This window comes from Prunus mume, linkage group LG3 (genome assembly GCF_029339155.1).
Source record: "Prunus mume cultivar Tortuosa linkage group LG3, ASM2933915v1, whole genome shotgun sequence".
Lineage (NCBI taxonomy): Eukaryota > Viridiplantae > Streptophyta > Magnoliopsida > Rosales > Rosaceae > Prunus > Prunus mume.
In genome coordinates, this window is record NC_142700.1 from 20013086 (window position 1) to 20033111 (window position 20026).

Consider the following 20026-nt stretch of genomic DNA (forward strand, 5'->3'; position numbering starts at 1 on the left):
ATAAATACATGTCTAGGATTGGGTTATTTATAAATTTGTATTAAAAAAATGTGTCTTCAAAGTGGATTTCCATTTTATCCACGAGAGCTTTTCAAGTAGCGGTCCAACTCCTCACAAACACTTCCAAAATAGAAGTTTGAGATGACAACCCCTTTGCCAAGGTCTTAATTAGAGTAAACACCCATTGTGGTCGCTTAGCGTATTTATAAAAATTCCTTTCTTAACAAGCAACTCCACATCCATCGGTATGTTCACAAAATCATTCAAGATGGAAAGATAACTGTTTACGTAAGAAGAGAAGCCATGACATTTCTCAAAGGCAACAATATTTCTAAACAAAAGCTCACTACCATTGTGAATCAGTAATCTTGGAATTTCTAGAACGTCGTCCATGAATCGTATGGTAGATAAGCTTATGCTTGATCCCCACACAATTTTTACTCCAGCCATCTGTAGTTCGGTGATGCTCGATGCACTTACAACTTTCACTTCCCCTCCTATATTAGTAATATGTGAGTCCTTGGGGAGATAAAATATTCTTAGAAACGCAATAAAGTGCTCTACTTTCAAACTTGAAGAACCTAGCATCCCCATATTATGTACGATGCTCGTCGAACCAAATGTCATATTGATGAACCCAAAGGTGAGGTCCATCATCAATGGAATGACATAAGTACTGTTATTGTTAGCAGCGGCTGCAATTCTATGTAGTTCAAGAAGATACTCAAGGATGCAAAATGGTACTTGATTTTCGAACTTGAGCATGTCTCACATAATATAATTTATTATCCAGGACTTGTTGGAGATGCTATCGTGGTCTTCCACTCCAAATGTGTTGAAACAGTGACCACATATATTGACTAATCGAACAACTATAGAGAAGGCCTTGTCATAACCCACGAGTGAAACAACTAAAAAACCCAAACAAACAGGGCACATAGAAGAACACATAAAAGCAAAACACAAACCACTGTGAGCACAGTGATGGTAAGAACACAGAAATCCTGTGAGCACGGTATTAGATAAGGTAGAACACAGAAACCTTGTGAGCACGGCAGTAAGTAAGTATGAAATGTATTCAACAAACTAGGTTCCATAGTGCGCTTCATCCAACTTTTCACGGTAGCATCATCAATTTTTCACTTTCCAAATTGAGGATCTATAGAATCTGGGGCATCATAGTCACGAGTTAGGTAACCCAATTTTGAATCCTAAAAGTAGATTGGTGGATGATTCAGTATGAATCAACACAATAGGGGTAGTTGAAGCAATAGGTGAAGTCGAACCATAAGCAAGTGAAGAAATAAAAGCATCAACATTCGGCATGGTGATAGATGGCGGGGTGGGCTAGGATTATAGGCTAGGTGTTTAATGCAGTGGAAATAGGTAGTGTTTAGGGTTAGAGTTTTTTTTTTTTTCTTTTTATGTTGTAGAGATGGATCAAAACACAGCAACATCATCAACAATGACTATAGCAATGGAAAGCGAAGCAAACAAAGGCAACATCAACGGTGGTAGTAGCGGCCACACCAACAACCACAGAAACAATAGCTAAAAACGATGACAAATTCTTCCATTTCAACTTTAGCTAATTCACATAAACAACTTCTCATCAATCCTCCTCTCCCCTTGAAGAGAAGGGGATGTCGGAGTCAAGAAAGAGACAATATCTCCATGGGAAAGAGAAACATCTTTTTTTCAATCCCCTCCCCCTCTTTGAATAGGAGGGGAGGAGAGCACAAAGTAGGGAAAATATTCAGTTATGCTCATATATGCTCATATCTTTATTCTTCTTCAATATGGAGGTATTTATAAAAAAGTACAACCTTAAAGAAAATAGGAAATAAATCCAAATTATAATAGAAAATAAATATAAATTACAATAGGAAATAAATCTCAATTTTAATAGAACAAGAAAAATGAGTAAGTAACCATAATCCTAAGTAAGTGAGGACAGGCCAGCATGAACATCTTCTAGCCTACCCAACCGTATGTACTATTGAAATATAAAATTAAATTACAAAAAAGTTTGTACATTATTATAAAACAACAATTTAAACTAAATTTATTTTGAGTACAAACATGATGCTGATGGAGTAGAATTTGATGCAGAAGATGTGGCGAACTGTGAGGAATTGGTGTTGCAGCCATGACCTGGACCTCCTTCTAAATCAGTACTAACAGACAAGATTGAAAATGATAGCGGAAGAGAAGAGTAGCTAGCCACCGGCATCTTTGACGGGAGAATAGGCAATGGAACTTCGAAGTTAAGCACTTGAATTGTTTGTTGTATCGAAGGTCTGATCTTGTAGTCTGGATGAGCACACCACAACCCAACAATCAACAAGCACTCCATTTGCCTCTTCTCAAAATCTCCAGAGAGTTTTGGGTCAGCTGCTTCAATGACTCTCCCTTCACCATAAAGATCCCAAACCCACTCCACCATAGTGATTTGATGGCTCCTGAACTCGAGATCATTGGGTTTTCTCCCACAAGCTATCTCCAAAGCAACAACTCCATAACTGTAAACATCTGTTTCCTTGCTAGCCTTTCCGGTGGTCATATATTCGGGAGCCATGTAGCCCATGGTTCCAGCAAGAACAGTAGTTTCTGATTCACTACTACAAAAAGTGACAAAGACGACAAGAAAAAAAGCAGATCTAAGTGAAAACCGTCGTCGTTTTTTAAAAGACGACGGTTCTATAAAACCGTCGTGTAATAACACCTTAGACACCTAAAAAATGAAGATTTAAATGGTTGTTCATAAACAACGACGTACCTAATTAAAAAACCGACGTCTATTTGAAGCGAGATTTCGCGTGTAAAATCAAAGCAAATAAAGAACGGCAGAAGTTATGAATCGACCGACGTAGAAAGTAAAGACGACGATTTCAAAAAAAGCCGCCGTTTTTACACAAAAAATAACACGACCAAGTTTTCGTATAAGGCGCCATATAATTACAAATAAATCCACGGCGGTAAAATACAAAATATCGCCGTATTAAATTAATGTACAACGACGGAAAATAAAAATATATTGACGTCTTTCTTGTATAGTTCACGACGGTATCTTTAAATCTCACCACGTTTGTTTTTCATTTAACGACGTATTATAAAATTTAACGTCGTATTTATTCCCTTTATACGTCATACCTTATATTTAAACCGTCGTCTTAATACGAATTTTTTTTATCAATTTATTTCTTTGATTTTGTTATCATACGTCATACTATATGTAAAGATGACGCTTTTTATATATATAAAAACGTCGTCTATTATATGTAAAGATGCGATTTTTATAAAAACCGTGCGTCTATTATGTGTAAAGATGATAATTTTTATAAAAACCGTAATCTATTATATGTAAAGATGACGATTTTATAAAACCGTCGTCTATTATATGTAAAGATGACGATTTTTATTAAAAACCGTCGTCTATTATATGTAAAGATGACGATTTTTATAAAAACCGTCGTCTATTATGTGTAAAGATGATAATTTTTTAAAAAACCGTCATCTATTATGTGTAAAGATGACAATTTTATAAAACCGTCGTCTATTATATGTAAAGATGACGCTTTTTATAAAAAAAACCGTCGTCTATTATATGTAAAGATGACGCTTTTTATAAAAATTGAAAAAACCGTCGTCTACTATATGTAAAGATGACGCTTTTTATAAAAAAACCGTCGTCTATTATATGTAAAGATGACGCTTTTTATAAAAACCGTCATCTATTATATGTAAAGATGACGATTTTTTAAAAAAAAGGGTCGTCTATTATATATAAAGATGACGCTTTTTATAAAAAATGGTCGTCTATTATATGTAAAGATGATGGTTTGTTATAATAACCGTTAAATCATGATTGTTCATTTATAACCGTCGAAATTTTTTGTCCCGTTACTTTATCTACTGAGATGTTTATTTTTTTCGATTTTTGGCGTAGATGATCTCAAAGTATAAACAAACAAGTTTGACGGTTGGATCGTTGAAACTAGTTTCTTAGAATGTGTATGTCATCAAAACAATATATTCACTAACAATTAAGAGTTTATTTATACTTTCGTTAAATATAACATAAGATTTTGTGGTATCCACTAGTGTAAATATTTTAAATTGAAGATCAAATTCAGTCATTGTATTCATATAGGGTCAAGGAGTGTAGCGGTAAAAAATCATCAAAATCGGAGTTAAAATAACCGTTAAATCATGATTTTTCATTTATAACCATCGAAATTTTTTGCCTGTTACTTTATCTCTGAATGTTTATTTTTTAATTTTTGGTGTAGATGATCTCGAAGTATAAACAAACAAGTTTGATGGTTGGATCGTTGAAACTAGTTTCTTAAAATGCGTATGCCATAAAAAAATATTCACTAACAATTAAGAGTTTATTTATATTTTCGTTAAATATAACATAAGATTTTGTGGTATCCACTAGTGTAAATATTTTAAATTGAAGATCAAATTCAGTCATTGTATTCATATAGGGTCAAGGAGTGTAGTGGAAAAAAACGTCTATTGTATGTAAAGATGGACGCTTTTATAAAATCTATTATGCGTAAAGATAGCGCTTTTATAAAAATCGCCGCCTATTATGCGTAAAGATGGCGCTTTTTATAAAAAACCGTCGTCTATTGTATGTAAAGATGACGCTTTTTATAAAAACCGTCGTCTATTATATGTAAAGATGACGCTTTTTATAAAAAAACCGTCGTATATTATATGTAAAAGATGACAAATTTTTTTTTTTAAAAAGCGTCGTCTTTTAAAACACGCTAAAAAATGGCCGCTTAAGTGAATTCGCGCTCGATAAATTTTCAAATTTTCACCCGTCTTTGAAAATCTTATCTCTCATTAACAAGCGTCGTCTTTTAAAACACGCTAAAAAAAGTCTACTTAAGTGAATTCGCGCTTGTCAAATTTTCAGATTTTCCCCCGTCTCTGAAAACCTTATCTCTCCCTCCTTGAAACCCTCCTGCACTCTCTAAAACACCCTCATGAAACTCTCTACAAAATCATCAAAAGATCGATATCAATGAAGGAGTTGAGAGATTGAGGTCTTAGCAAATCCATAAGATGTAGAGGGATGTTCTGTATTTGAGAATCAAAGCTGGTTGAAAGGTTTGATTTGAAAGTCACCTAATCTCTTAATACCCTGCTATATCTTGCTAGTGAATTCTGGATTAGTCTCTTTGCGTTTTTGGTATGTTCTTTGTATCCCTAATTTCAGATTTTGTCTCTCTTGATTTGTTTGATTTGTTTACATATTTTTTTCTGGTTTCTTTTTAGATTTTCTGATTTGGTTATCAGGAGATGAGGAGGAAGCTTGCAGATTTATAACTTTTTCTTTTGCATGTTTTCTATGTGAGTCGTATGTTTTTTTGTTGTTGAAAATTTGCAGGTTCTCGATGGTCTTTTTTATGCTCATTTTACAAGTTTTCTATGGAAATATGGACCAATGGTAAAATTTCTCTTCCACCTAATTTTTTATGTTTATAATCTTAGCTTCTTTTTTTTCTCTCTTTGTCATTTTGATTTATTTACAGGGATGATGGAGGAGACTTCAGTTGTGCATCATTTGTATGTTTGGATGAGGAATGCTTGGATTAGGAGTACGTAGGTCTTGTTAGGAATTATGTTTGTTGTAGAATAAAGATTGGTTAACTATGTAATAACTATTGAATCTTCAAGTTTTTTGATAAAGCATTATGGTTGGTTTTCTAGTTAAAATCGTTGTATAGCATCATAGGAAATCAAAAAGCATTATTGTATGCGTAAAGATGACGCTTTTTTATAAAAACCGTCGTCTATTGTATGTAAAGAGGACGCTTTTTATAAAAACCGTCGTCTATTGTATGTAAAGATGACGCTTTTTATAAAACCGTCGTCTATTATACGTAAAGATGACGCTTTTTATAAAAAAGCGGTCTATTATGCGTAAAGATAGCGTTTTTTATAAAAAAACCGTAAATCTATTATGCGTAAAGATGGCGCTTTTATAAAAAACCGTCGTCTATTATGCGTAAAGATGGACGCTTTTTATAAAAAACCGTCGTCTATTATGCGTAAAGATGACGCTTTTTATAAAAAGCGTCGTCTATTGTATGTAAAGATGACGCTTTTTATAAAAAAAGGTCGTCTATTGTATGTAAAGATGACGTCTTTATAAACAATCCACGACGGTTTTCATAAAAAATGCGTCATCTTTACATACAATACACGACGGTTTTATTAAAAACAGTCGTCTTTCCTCCTATAATTAACGATCTTTACCTCTAAACAATGACGATTTTCTTTAAAAACCGTCATCTTTACTGATAAACAACGACGGTGAAAAGCCGTCGTAGTTTGAAACTCAAATAGACGGCAATCGATTTCACGACCGGGCGAAAACCTTTTACACGACGGTGGTTTCCCGTCGTCTATTTCGATTTTTGTAGTAGTGATTGTTTTCCGTAGTCCACAAGTCGAGCTAATCCAAAGTCCCCAAGTTTTGGGTTGAAATTTGAATCTAACATGATATTGCTGGATTTGACATCCCTGTGCAGCACACATTGTTCCCATTCCTCATGGAGATAGAACAACCCGGATGCCAAGCCTTGAGCAATTCTGTATCTTGCGTCCCAAGCTAACAAGCTCTTGGCTTTGAACAAATGGGCATCTAAGCTGCCGTTGGACATGAACTCATAAACAAGTAGGAGTTGTTTTCTTTCGTGGCACCAACCAATCAGTTGCACAAGATTCCGATGTCTAAGTCGACTAATGATCCTTACTTCAGCTGCATACTCCTTCAACCCCTGTCTCGACCCACTTGATATCCTCTTCACCGCGACATTTAAGTTCAGGTCTTTTATGTAGCCTCTGTAAACTCCACCAAATCCTCCCTCTCCAAGCTTCTGTCCCTCATGAAAATTGCTCGTTGATTGAGCCAATTTTCTGTACGAGAACTTTTTGGGCCCTGTACCCTTTTCGAATTCCTCATCAATCACTGTAACATCTTCATCGCTACTTTCCCCTCTCTTCTTCCAACAGATGAACCAAACCAAACCCAACCCACCACCCAAGACAAGTCCACCAATACCCAACTCAAGCACTAGTCTAATATTGATGCCATTTCCAGACTTTTGTGTGGTGTTCTTTGGTTTTTCATCAAACAGTTGAGTTGAATGGAAGCTCCATGAGTTGATCTTGTGCAGAGCGGTATTAGCATCTGTTGCAGCAGAGAACCCAACAATCACCCAACCTTGCAAAATATTATCCAGAGGAACCTCGCAATCAAGATACCTCATCATTTGGACACCACCCACATAACTAGTGAAAACCACATGAATACCATTTGTTGTAGAATTGTAACTAATGCCAGCACTGTTCACGCGACCCTCTGCAATACTCCCATTCCAAGCTGTGGTCATCTGAGACTTGAGAGTACTGCTGTCAATCCCGACATGATCTGCCATGGGATCTTCGATAGAGGTGACTTCATCCTGATAGATGTCAAACTCTACTGCTACAAAGGGGTACTGACTTTTTGATGTGTTGTTTTGCGGGTTTTCCACAGCAAGGCCTAGACTGCCTCCTCTGCCTAATGTGCTGTTGAGTAAGGACCCGTTTGGCGCTATGAAGAACACCAGTCCATCAGCATATGGCGTTTTGCCTTGGGAGTCGATGACGAATGTGAAATTTGTGGTCAAGTCTGCAAGCTTTCCTGCGGCGTTGTCGCGGAGGAGGAAGGGTTGACTGTAGGTGGCTCGGCCCACGCTTTGTTCCTTCACGTCGTCAACAGCACTTTTGGTGAGTAGGAGGAATTCTCCATCGATGCGAGCATCTCCCTCCAGAGATACGGTGTTTTTTCCACTTCGGAAGGTGGAGAAACTGAAGTCTAATGATGTCACACAAGGGGCTAACTGAAACAAAAGCAGAAGAAGGAAAACCATTCTAATTTGATTTTTTATTTTTCTAGGTAAGCTTGCAGATCAAATTGTGATGTAATATAGAGCAGAGGCTGTAGAGTTTAATTTTTCAATGTGCTTTGGTCAGCAGTGCTCCTTTGCTTACCGATTCCAATCAAGAAAAATCTAGTTGGAGGACGACTTGATGAGACCTATTCGACGCTTACCCTTGTATTACGGCTTCTTTTTCTTCTTCTTCTTCTCTCTCAAATTCTTTACGGTCATTTTCAATTTATTATAATAGTGCACCAATATTCAAGAGGGAGCTTGGTGATATGGTCTAAATTTGCTTGTGAATTTATTGCTTTGTATGTTTTGTGCGGTATTAGTCAATTTTAAACTTAAATGACCAGTAAGATTGATAGGTATATGTCTAGGAAATAAAAATTGTAGGGACCTATATTGGACAAACCATATACTATATTGGACAATGTTGGGAACACTGACTTATATCATGATTTGATTTTTCTTTGGCCTACAAATCAATTCTTTTCTGTGGAAAATTCTTTTGACTTTGTCACTCAAATTGTGTGGCTTTTAAAAGGCAATGTGACGTGTGGGATGGGCTGCAAATTTTGAAACTGAACACTCCGAGGATTGATCCCTCAGAGAAGACAAAATAATGGTGTCATTCGAACAGACTTGGGCAATTGATCCGGCAACAAGTCTTTCAGTCATTTGCCAAGTTGGTCCCTTCAGCCTCGTTTGTTACGGAAGATTGTCTTGGCATGAACTCTTCTCATAAATTGTCTTGGCTTGAATTGGCTTAAGTTGAATAACACTTAACCGATGTTTGGTGATGCTTGGATTGGGACTAAATTTAAATTGATTAAAATATCAATAAATAGGATGATATATTTCAACTTCTGCTCTTCTGTACAAACGTGGGTTAAAAATATTCCAAAGTTTTATTTAATAAGGTTTATTTTTTAGGTTTATACGGGTTTTAAATTTGAGGGCATTTGTTTCTATTTAAGTGAGTTTTTTGCTATATTTGAAATATTTTACAAAAACTGACATTTTTGAAATTAAGGATCAAGTTTTGGCCATTTTTTATCAATTCTCCTCAATTTACTTATATGACACTTGCATATGATGGGTATACTCTTTCATTTATCAAAATACCATTATGCAAATTAAATTCATAATCAAAACTGATGCATAAAGAGGATTGAATTGCAGGATAATTTGGTGGGAGGAAATCAAAAAAATACATTCAAGAACCAAGGCTTAATACACCTCACACATAACACTTTAAATTATAAATATGGGTAATTTTGGAATGCAAAAAATATAATAAATCAGATTTTGAGTTATATTAGGTGACTGCTTAGTTGGATCCTAGTCATTCGGGTATTATTTGAAAAAATTGCGTATTCTAAATTAAAAAATAGAAGGAAGGGCTGTACATGATTTTAAATGAATTTTATGGGTGTAACCTCAATTTACATAGATGACACTCACATATGATGGATATACTCTTTCATTTATCAAAATACCATTATGCAAATTAAATTCATAATCAAAACTGATGCATAAAGAGGATTGAATTGCTCTAGCAGAGAAAAAAAACCATCTCTCCCAAAAAACCCTCCTAGAGCCGTTTTCACTTTGAGGGGGGAGGAGGCCCTTGTTCTTCCTCTCCTCTCCCCTCTTTCTCTTCCTCCCTCTCTTCTCCAGAGACAAATGGTTTTCTCTCATAGGCGATTGTGATTTGTTCTGATTTTCCTCCAACCATCATAGGCGATTGCGTCTCAGCGTTGGATCTCTACCTGCGTTTTGACGTCGGATCTCTACCACCATCTTTTTTGCGGTTTCTTTATGTTCGGAATAAGTCACAAAGACTCTGTAGTTTCTCTGTGAGTTTTCATCTCTCCTTTTGTGAGAGCTTTTCACCTCTCCTTTGTGAGAGCTTTTTATCTCTCCTTTGTGAGAGTTTTATTTGTATTGTTATGGCTTGGTTTTTTCAAGCTTTGTCTATTTTTGATTATTCTGAGTTTGCAATCTTAGTTGGGATGTCTATGCTAGAGTTTATTCGATCCTGCGTGATCGTTAGTGGAGGCGCACTAGATTGTCTTAATTTTGTTGTTCGACCGCTCCATTATTGTAATCACCCTTTGTGGTTAGTTTGTTTTGGCCCCTTGTGGCTAATGGCTTTTTTGGCTGAATTATGAATGCAATCCTAGAATTTCTCAAAAAAAAAAAAAGAGGATTGAATTGCTGGATAATTCGGTGGGAGGAAATCAAAACAATAAATCCAGGAACCAAGGCTTAATACACCTCCCACATAACACGTTAAATTATAAATATGGGAAATTTTGGAATGCGAAAAATATAATAAATCATATTTTAAGTTATATTAGGTAAGTGCTTAGTTGAATCCTAGTCATCGGATATTATTTGAAAAAATTGCGTATTTTAAATAGAAAAATAAAGGAAGGGCTCTAGATGATTTTAAATGAATTTTATGGGTGTAACCTCAATTTACTTTAAAAATAATCCAATATTCCATTTGGGATGGTGGAGAAATTGAAGTCTAAAGATGTCACACAAAGGGCTAACTGAAATAAAAGAAGAAGAAGGAAAACCATTTCTAATTTTTTTTTTTTTTTTTTGGGGGAAAGCTTCCCGATCAAATTGTGATCTAATATAGAGCAGAGGTGTTTCCCTCTTTTCGGCCGGGTAGGCCGAGTGAAGGAGTTCTTGGTCCTTCTTCTTGTAGATTGTGTAGGCGTGCTACCACCAAGCCACTGACTGGCTTGAATGGAAAAGGTCGGATTGTTCTGTTCGCGCTTCGACTTCTAACCAGCCGATTGATCGACCAAGCAAGGAACCTCCTCTTGGCCTAGGTTCTTTCACTTCCTCATAATCGAGGATGGTTAGGTTTCGTATAAGTAGTTTAGTATTTATGAGATTTTCAATGATAGTGATGCGAATTAAATTAAAAATATGCGTTTAAAATTAAAGACGAGAATTGAAGTGCGATAAAGTAATCAAAGCGATAAATAAACTTAAAGTAAGCGAAGAACGAAATAAGAACGATATAAATGATAAAGGAAATAAAATAAAGCAATTTGAAATTAAATTAAACTTAAAGCAAATTCGATAACAATTAACAATAAAGCGATAAAGTTGAATCTTAAAACAACGTAATGGAAAATACAAGAAATTAAACTTACACTAACGAAAGTGAAGAACTTATCTAGTCTACTTGCTTGGGAAATAAAAGACCTACTCTAGGGATAGAAAATTGAAAGACAAAAAGTAGGTTTTTGTGTCTGATGTCGGGGGTCCTTTGCGCTTTGTCTGATGTAGTTTATATAGGGGCATTCGTCAGCCCATGGGCTGGCCATTAAATGGTCAAAGGTCAACTTCGTTCAAAATCTTTCCTTGTGTGGCTTCCTAGATTCTTGGAATTGATTCGAATAAGATCATCAGATCGCAAATTTGATCAATTGATTCCCTCCTCCTTAGGATCATTCCAGATTGACATCATTCTCTTTGATTGCTTTCCTTGTATGAATCTCGTCACGTGCATGAAAACATCCAAAAGTGTCAGGCCCACTTTTGTGGGCTGGGCTTGAACCTTCGAGACTTGTCTTGAGATCTGGTGAGACAGACTTCTAATCTTGAGGAAATACTCCCATGATGTTGGAGTGGCTGGAAATTCAATGAATCTACATGCATTATCAAGGTGTCTTAAAATGTAATATATTTATCAAATAGGCCACTCAATGGCCATTGAGAATCCCAGGCCATAAGGCCATGACTTGCATATAGGCATAAAGAGAATTCGAAGCACAAAGGCATGTGGCCTAAGTTTACCCGTAAAGCCATTGTTTGGCCTTACCAATTATAATGATAATAATAATAAAACCCATTTGAACAACCTAATAAACAAAAATAATAAAATAAAGCCTCAACCACACAGAGCCCAACTTCACTCGCACTAAAACTTCTATTGATTCCAAATCAGCCAACACTTCCATTCCATCTAGCCAACACAAGATCAGCCTACTCTAAGATCAGCTGCCAAAGCTCCAGCCAACTCCTCCTTCACTCTCCCAGCCAAGTCAAAATTGGCCTATCACACATATATACACTGGTGGATCTATGCAGGCGCAATGACGTGCACCTGTACCTCGTGCGGAAATCACCATTAGAGGTCTGGAGTTGCACCTCGGACCGACAACGCACATAAGGTGTTCGATGAAATGTGCAAGAGACTACTGCGATGCCTGCTTGCTGCGTGCGTGCGCGCATGTTTTTAACCAAGCCTGGCCAAAACAGCGTCGTTTTGGACCGGGTTTTAAATAATAAAAAGCGAGCGATCTTGAGCGTGGGCTTTTTTGTGGGCTTTTCAAATAGTTTTGTTTCCTTACTTAATTGGGTTTTAATTGAGAGTTATCTTTATTTAATTGGGTTTTGGGAATTCCTTAATTAAGTAGGATTGAGAATTCTCTCTATAAAAGACCAATTTAACATCACCCAATTTCATCAAAGTGTGTGAGCATCACAAGAATCCTGCGTTTTTTTTTCCTTCTTAAGTAGGCCAATCCAAAGTAAGTTGAATGCATTTTTTTTTCTTTGAGCAAACTCCAATTTTGTTTATTCTTTTTTTAATATATTTTTTTGTGTGGTTATTTAGCTCTCTCTGTATTAGTAAGATCAGTAGCAAACTCGAGTGAATACCGGGCTACGTGACACGTTATTCGAGGTATAATTAATTTTTATTTATTTATTTAATTGATAATTTGATATTTATTTATTTATTTATTTGATAAATTATAGTCAATTAGTCATAGTAATAGATATAAAACCCTTATTTTGTTTTAATTGTACAGTTATGGAACGGTACTTTCAGAGAAAGAGTTTAAATCCTCCTTCAAATAATCTGAGTAGTTCAAATCCTCCTTCAAATAATCCGGCTAGTTCAAACCCTCCTTCAAATAATCCGGCTAGTTCAAATCAACCTTCAAATAATCCGCCTACTTCACATCCTCCCTTGAATAATTCGGGTAGTCCAAAACGATCGGAGGTCACTGAGTTGGATGAAATATTGGCTAATCTTCCTGCAGACCCTGGACTTAGACCTCCAATGACTTATTATAATTCCAATTTTCGAGTACAAATTCGAAGAGCCTATCTGCAAAGGGGTCCTTGTCAGCCTAAAAGCCAAAATGATATGCCTCAAACACTTATGGGGGAGAGTAATCGACGTTTTCTTGTGAAATGGTTTGATTCATTTGTTTGGTTGGAGTATAGTAAAGAGAAAGATGCTGCATTTGTCTTCATTGTTATCTTTTTAAATGCGATTTTGATAAACAAGTAAAGGCTGGAAGCGATGTCTTCATTGAGAAAGGGTTTAAAAATTGGAGGAAGGGACCCGAGAATTTTAGGGACCATGTTGGACAAGTTGGAAGTCTTCATAATAAAGCTACACAACATTGTACAAATTTAATGAATCAGAAGCAACACGTTGATGAAACGACCTAACCCAAATTCCACTTTGGAATCCGGTCGAATCTGTTTAAAGCGGACAATGGTGGTGTGGGTCATAAATGACCAAAATGCCTGCAAAAATAATAACACAAACCCTAAGGCCCTAACTGCGTGGCTCGCCTAATAAGCTGTAGGCGCCTCGTACCATTCTTGAGGATCAAGCCACACGTAGTTCTTTCCTCATTCTTGATCTATAATCTGGTTTGTATACTATAAACCTCGCTCTAGGGTGGACATTCCTGGAGTATCCAGGACTCCGTTTTAAAATCCGTCAAATGCTATACGATCCTGGAATTACCTAGATCAACATACTTGAAATTGATCCAACGGTTCGAAACTATTGAACCCGTAAATCACACAATATGCGAGATCCGTTCGGGTTCAAATGTTAACCAAATTGAGGTCCGCGCGTTCCCTCTGCGCTCGTGGCGACAAGGATCATTCTAGAATGAACATGGTCTCTACCAATCTGCCACGTGCACGCCACGGAGGCCGGCGTGTGGGTGGCGATCAATTTCGCGGTCGGAAAATCTCCAAACCGCCCACCCAAACTCCTAACTTAGGTAAAACACCCCATTTAGAACAACTTTTGTTCTTGGACATACCCCAAGGTGGCGGCGGCGAAATGTGCTCTCAAAACCGCTGAAACCTAACTCATAAATCGAGCTATCTATGCTTGAAATTTCGAAATCCTACTCAACTAGCAGCTAGAGCATGAAAAATAGCTAGAAATCCATACCGACACGTCAAATTTGGTAGCCATCGAGAGAGATCGAAGCCATGAAAACCAGGACCCAAAGCAGTCGGTTTCAAGTCGATTCCGTGACCGCATGGTGGTTCTTGGCGAGAGTAAATTTGGTATGCTGTGGAGGTGACCGGTCCTTTGGGCGGTATGATCGGTCGAGGGTGGGGTGTGGCAGTGGCTGGGAGGAGAGACCCTATCGGAGCTGAAAAGCGAGTCGCGGTGGAGAGAGAGGAGAGAGGGTTTTAAAAATCTGACTTTCCAAATTACCATTTTGCCTTGAAGTATTTTGACCGTAACTTCTTCGTTATAATTCCAATTCGAACCCAATACGTGTCTACGGACTCGTTTTGTTGCGCTCTACGCAACGGTGTAAGTGGAATGGTCAAATTCTTTCTCGGTCAAAAGGTCCACTTTTATACTATTAAAATATTATAGGGGTATAGTGATCTTTTATTGGAATAAATTAATAATTAAATATTAATTAAGGACCGGGTTGTTACACATTGAAACCATTGTGATCAAGCAAACAGACCAAGCTCATGGTAATTATCGCATTCTATTAATTGCCGCACTTGATTGCACTAGATATTTATTGCGACAAGGTCTTCCTTTTCGTGACCATGATGAAAGCGAAATATCTAGCAATAGGGATAATTATGTGGAGCTTTTGCAATTTCTTGCCGATCATGATGAGAAAGTTCGTGCCGTTGTGTTTGAGAACGCTCCAAGGAATCTCAAGTATATTGCTCCTAACATTCAAAAAGAACTTGTCAACTCTTGTGCCGCTGAAACCATTGATGCAATTATTAGTGATATGGACGATTCATTCTTTTCTATATTGGTAGATGAATCACGTGATGTTTCAATAAGAGAGCAAATGGCGGTGGTGTTGCGTTATGTGAACAAAAAAGGGCAAGTAATTGAAAGGTTTGTATGTGTCCAATATGTCTCTGATACGACTAGTAGCAAATTGAAAGAGGCAATTGAGCAGTTGATTTCTTCAACAAATTTGAGCATGTCCAGGCTACGAGGACAGGGGTATGATTGCGCTAGTAATATGAGAGGTGAGCTCAATGGTCTTAAAACACAGATTTTGAGAGAATATCCTCAAGCATATTATGTCTATTGTTTTGCACATCAACTACAACTAGCTCTTGTAGCCGTAGCAAAAGGAAATGAAAACATTGCTACTTTCTTCACAACGGCTAGTAGTGTCGTTAATATTATTGGAGCATCGTGTAAGCGTCGTGATGCACTTAGAGAGCAACAACAAAAAGATATTATGGAAGCTCTTGAAATTGATGATCTTGAAACGGGGCGAGGGTTAAATCAAGAGACTACTCTCAAACGTCCTTGTGATACACGTTGGAACTCACATTATGATACTTTACTTAGTATTAATACTATGTTTCATCCGGTGGTAAAGGTGCTTGAATGGATTGTTGATGATGTCAACCAAGATAATTTAGGTGAAGAAAATAGGTTGTTGAAAGAAATACAAACTTTTGACTTTGTGTTTCACTTATATTTGATGAGATTTATATCGGGAATCACAAATGATTTGTCGAAGGCATTACAAAAGAAAGATCAAGATATTGTGAATGCGATGATGTTGGTCCAAAGATGTAAGCAAAAGCTACAATCCGTGAGGGATGATGACTTTGATGATTTGCTTGGTCAAGTATCAATGTTTTGTGGCAAAAATGATATTGGCGTTCCTAACATGGATGATTTATTTGTACCACAAGGGAGATCAAGACGTAAAGCTTAGAAAATCACAAACTGCCATTATTATCGTGTGGACCTATTTCTTACTATCATTGATAAGCAACTAGTGGAATTGAATAATCGCTTCACTGAGGTAAATACTGAATTGCTTCTTTGTATGGCATGTTTGAGTCCGGCTTATAATTTTGCAACTTTTGACAAACAAAAAATACTTCGTTTTGCTAAATTTTACCCCAAGAATTTAATGACCGAGACCTCATGAAGCTTGAAGATCAACTTGGGCTTTATATTGTTGATATGCAGAGCAGCACCTGAGTTTTCATCATTGAAGCGAAATTACTGATCTGGCAGAAAAATTGGTGAATACAGGAAGGAATAGAATATATAACTATGTGTATTTACTTCTTACATTAGCTTTAGTTTTACCCGTTGCAACTGCTTCGGTTGAGAGAGCTTTTTCAGCTATGAATATTGTGAAAACACCATTGCGTAACAAAATGGGGAATCAATGGTTGAGTGATAGCTTGGTTGTTTACATTGAGAAATATGTTTTTTCTTGTATTAGTAATGCAAATATAATGTGACGTTTTCACGTCATGATATGAAACCTCGTCGGCAACAATTGTAGGTTAATTGTAATGTTATTTTTTTAATTAATTATGAATAACATTAGTATTGTTTAAATGATAAGGATGTTTAGTTGTCCCTTTTTTTTTTCTATTTTTTGAGCTCTTAGCTTTTAAAAATTGCACCTCCGCTGAAAAATTCCTGGATCCGCCGCTTCATATATATATAATATTATATAATATATGTAATACAATATATATATATATAATATAATATATATAATGTCATAAAGTTGGCATTCCGCCAACTTTTCAATCAAATGACATTATATATAACAGAGAGCTTCTATTGAGGGATCCCTCAAATAAGCTTATTTGAGGGACACCCCTTGTAGGGCCCACTCCGGATTGTATTTCACTAATCCAAACCGTCTATTTTGTAGATACACATTCAAATATCATCTCTACAAAAAATCACTTGAATCCGATATCATTTGACCATTCAATTGAGTTATTGAAATTTTAGTACTTTCTTGAAGCACCGTGTTCATTGATTTTGTAGGACACAATTGGATGTCGAAACGGTTTTCGATTTGTCTAATTTTTTGTAAGGATGATCTATGAATGAAGACCTAAAAAATAAATGGTTTTGATCATTGGAAAAAAAATTGTAGGGTACCCTAAAGAGTGTCCCTCAAATAAAATTATTTGAGAAATCCTCAACATGAAGGATGTATATATATATATATATATATTACATTATGAATTGTACGAAGCCACTCCAACAGGCATAAAGCTGGCCTTCAGCATTTCATTTTTCAACCAAGGGACGTGGGCCACTCTTGGCCTTGCATTCCTTCAAAAAATATATTTGTGGTATGTTCCTACAACTCCCAAACTTCAACCAACTCTTCATCTCTAGAAACTGAACAACCATCCAGCCAACTCCAGAAACTCAACAGCCATTTTGCTAAGAGCATCTCCACCCACAAGGGCTAAGTTTAAGGCAAGGGCAAGCAAGGGCTGCCACTATTCACGTGAATAGTGTCAGCCTTTGCATTTGTGGTTCCACCCATAAAGTCAAGTCTAAGGCAATTACTATTCATTGTACTTTATTTTCTATTTTTTTATAGTTTAAACCATTAATTTTGATAATCTTTTATAATTAAATTTTCGGATAAGATTTTCACCCTCTAAAATTGTGCCACGTCTGATGTAGAACAAATGGCAGATTTTATCGCGGTTGAGTTAGAAAAAGGACGTAGTGGGAATTTGCAGATTTGTCGTCGAGCTCCGATTAGGACACAAAATACCATTTCGGAAAGGGAACGACGCCACGAGTCAAACTCACATCTTCGTCGTAGCTTCCAATAGGCCTTTGTTTCGGGAGACATATGGCTCGTATCCATATCCATGATTTTCATCTCTCTATCCTCTATGTCTTTTTCTTGTGCCATTTGTTGTTGGAGAACAAATGCTTCCTCTCGTGCCATGTCCATTTCATCTCTTTTCAAGTCTCTCTCGATTCTTAGTGAGGTGCTCTTAGCTATTTGCTCCAATAATTGTACACAATCATTGGTCGAAGTGGCCCCTCTCTTGGCCTTTGCCGCCTTTCTCCCAATAGGTCTTGGCGGACGTGGCACAAATGGTGACTCCGTTTCCATTGGGGAGTCCAATGGAGAATCGGTTGATGTTGAATCGTGGAGTGGCGTCTCATTCATCACAACCGCGGACCGGTGGGAATAATTTTGAATCTCGAACAATCCTTCACAATTTCCCAACATTGGAAATGCACGAAACTTTTTTTGCCTTGCCTCATGGCGCCGAACCACATTTGTGCTTGTACCATCTATTAAAAATAAATAATTGGAAGTGCAAGAAACAAAAATTATTATGCAAGAAAATATAAACTATTTTGAAATGCAAAAATAAAATTGATTATGCAAGAAAATATAGACAAATTAAAGGTGCACGAAGAAAAAAAAAATTATGCAAGACAAACAAATAGAATATGCAATAAAAAAAAAGTGACATTGAATTGATTAATGTGAGTAAAGAGTAAAAAATATGGGATGGAGAAGAAATTGTAGGAAGATTTTAGTGTGGAAAGTAAATAAAATGGTTAGGTATTTATAGAGAAAAAATACAGAATTTTTGGGTATTTTTTAAAAAAAAATTCGAATTTTTGATTTTTTTGCAATTTTTAGCCAAAAAGCGAGGACCGTCGGATTCTGGAAAAAATCCATCCGAGAGTCCCGTCACGCCACGTGGCACACACCCGTTAGTCTTGTCGTGGTTGGCGTCATTGGCGTACGCGGCCTTGACGCTCAAATTTTTTACCGTTGGCGCGTGTAATTCACGCGCAACGTAAAAATTTGCCTTACTGGCGTCGGCGTGGCACGCCACCCAACTCGGCTTCAACCCGCAAGACTTGCCCTTGGGCTTTGTCGGGCTCGTGGGACCCACCACCAAACCGGGCTATGGGCCTGCCGAGCTGCCTCGGGCTCCCTCGCAGCCTTTCCCGGCTGGGCCATGCGCTGGAGATGCTCTAAAAGCTCAACTCAAATAAGCAATTTTTCTTTCACCATTCCAGCTACCATTGTAGATCTTGCCATTTAATTCACTCATTATTTGACTATTGCTAAATAAATAACAATCTCTTTTGTTTAGACTTGACTTGAATTTGGTGACCACATCCAAACAAGAGGCTGTAGAGTTTAATTTTTCAATGTGCTTTTTTCAGCAGTGCTCCTTTGCTTACCGATTCGAATCGAGAAAAATCTAGTTGGAGGACGACTTGATGAGACCTATTCAACGCTTACCCTTGTATTTCTGCTTTTTTTTCTTCTTCTTCTTCTCTCCCAAATTCTTTACGGTCATTTTCAATTTATTGTAATAGTGTACCAATATTCAAGAGGGAGCTTGGTGATATGGTCTAAATTTGCTTGTGAATTTATTCCTTTGTATGTTTTGTGCGATATTAGTCAATTTTAAACTTAAATGACCAGTAAGATTGATAGGTATATGTCTAGGAAATAAAAATTGTAGGGACCTATATTGGACAAACCATATGCTATATTGGACAATGTTGGGAACACTAACTTATATCATGATTTGATTTTTCTTTGGCCTACAAATCAATTCTTTTCTGTGGAAAATTCTTTTGACTTTGTCACTCAAATTGTGTGGCTTTTAAAAGGCAATGTGACGTGTGGGATGGGCTGCAAATTTTGAAACTGAACACTTCGCGGATTGATCCATCAGAGAAGACAAAATAATGGTGTCATTTGAACAGACTTGGGCAATTGATCCGGCAACAAGTCTTTCAGTCATTTGCCAAGTTGGTCCCTTCAGCCTCGTTTGTTACGGAAGATTGTCTTGGCATGAACTCTTCTCATAAATTGTCTTGGCTTGAATTGGCTTAAGTTGAATAACACTTAACCGATGTTTGGTGATGCTTGGATTGGAACTAAATTTAAATTGATTAAAATATTAATAAATAGGATGATATATTTCAACTTCTGCTCTTC

General features: G+C 36.8%; 1 protein-coding gene and 1 pseudogene across 1 annotated transcript; one reads left to right on the top strand and one right to left on the bottom strand.

Annotated features, from left to right (window-relative positions):
* Nucleotides 1-2065: 2065 nt before the first annotated feature.
* Nucleotides 2066-7955, bottom strand: LOC103342752 (L-type lectin-domain containing receptor kinase IX.1-like). Its single transcript, XM_089047688.1, has 2 exons — nt 6455-7955; nt 2066-2616 (listed from the first exon to the last, which is right to left on the bottom strand). The coding sequence occupies exons 1-2, from the start codon at nt 7938-7940 to the stop codon at nt 2066-2068; spliced, it is 2037 nt and encodes a 678-aa protein (XP_088903814.1). The 5' UTR covers nt 7941-7955.
* A 4846-nt stretch (nt 7956-12801) lies between these two features.
* Nucleotides 12802-16558, top strand: LOC148919045 (uncharacterized; annotated as a pseudogene).
* Nucleotides 16559-20026: the final 3468 nt, after the last annotated feature.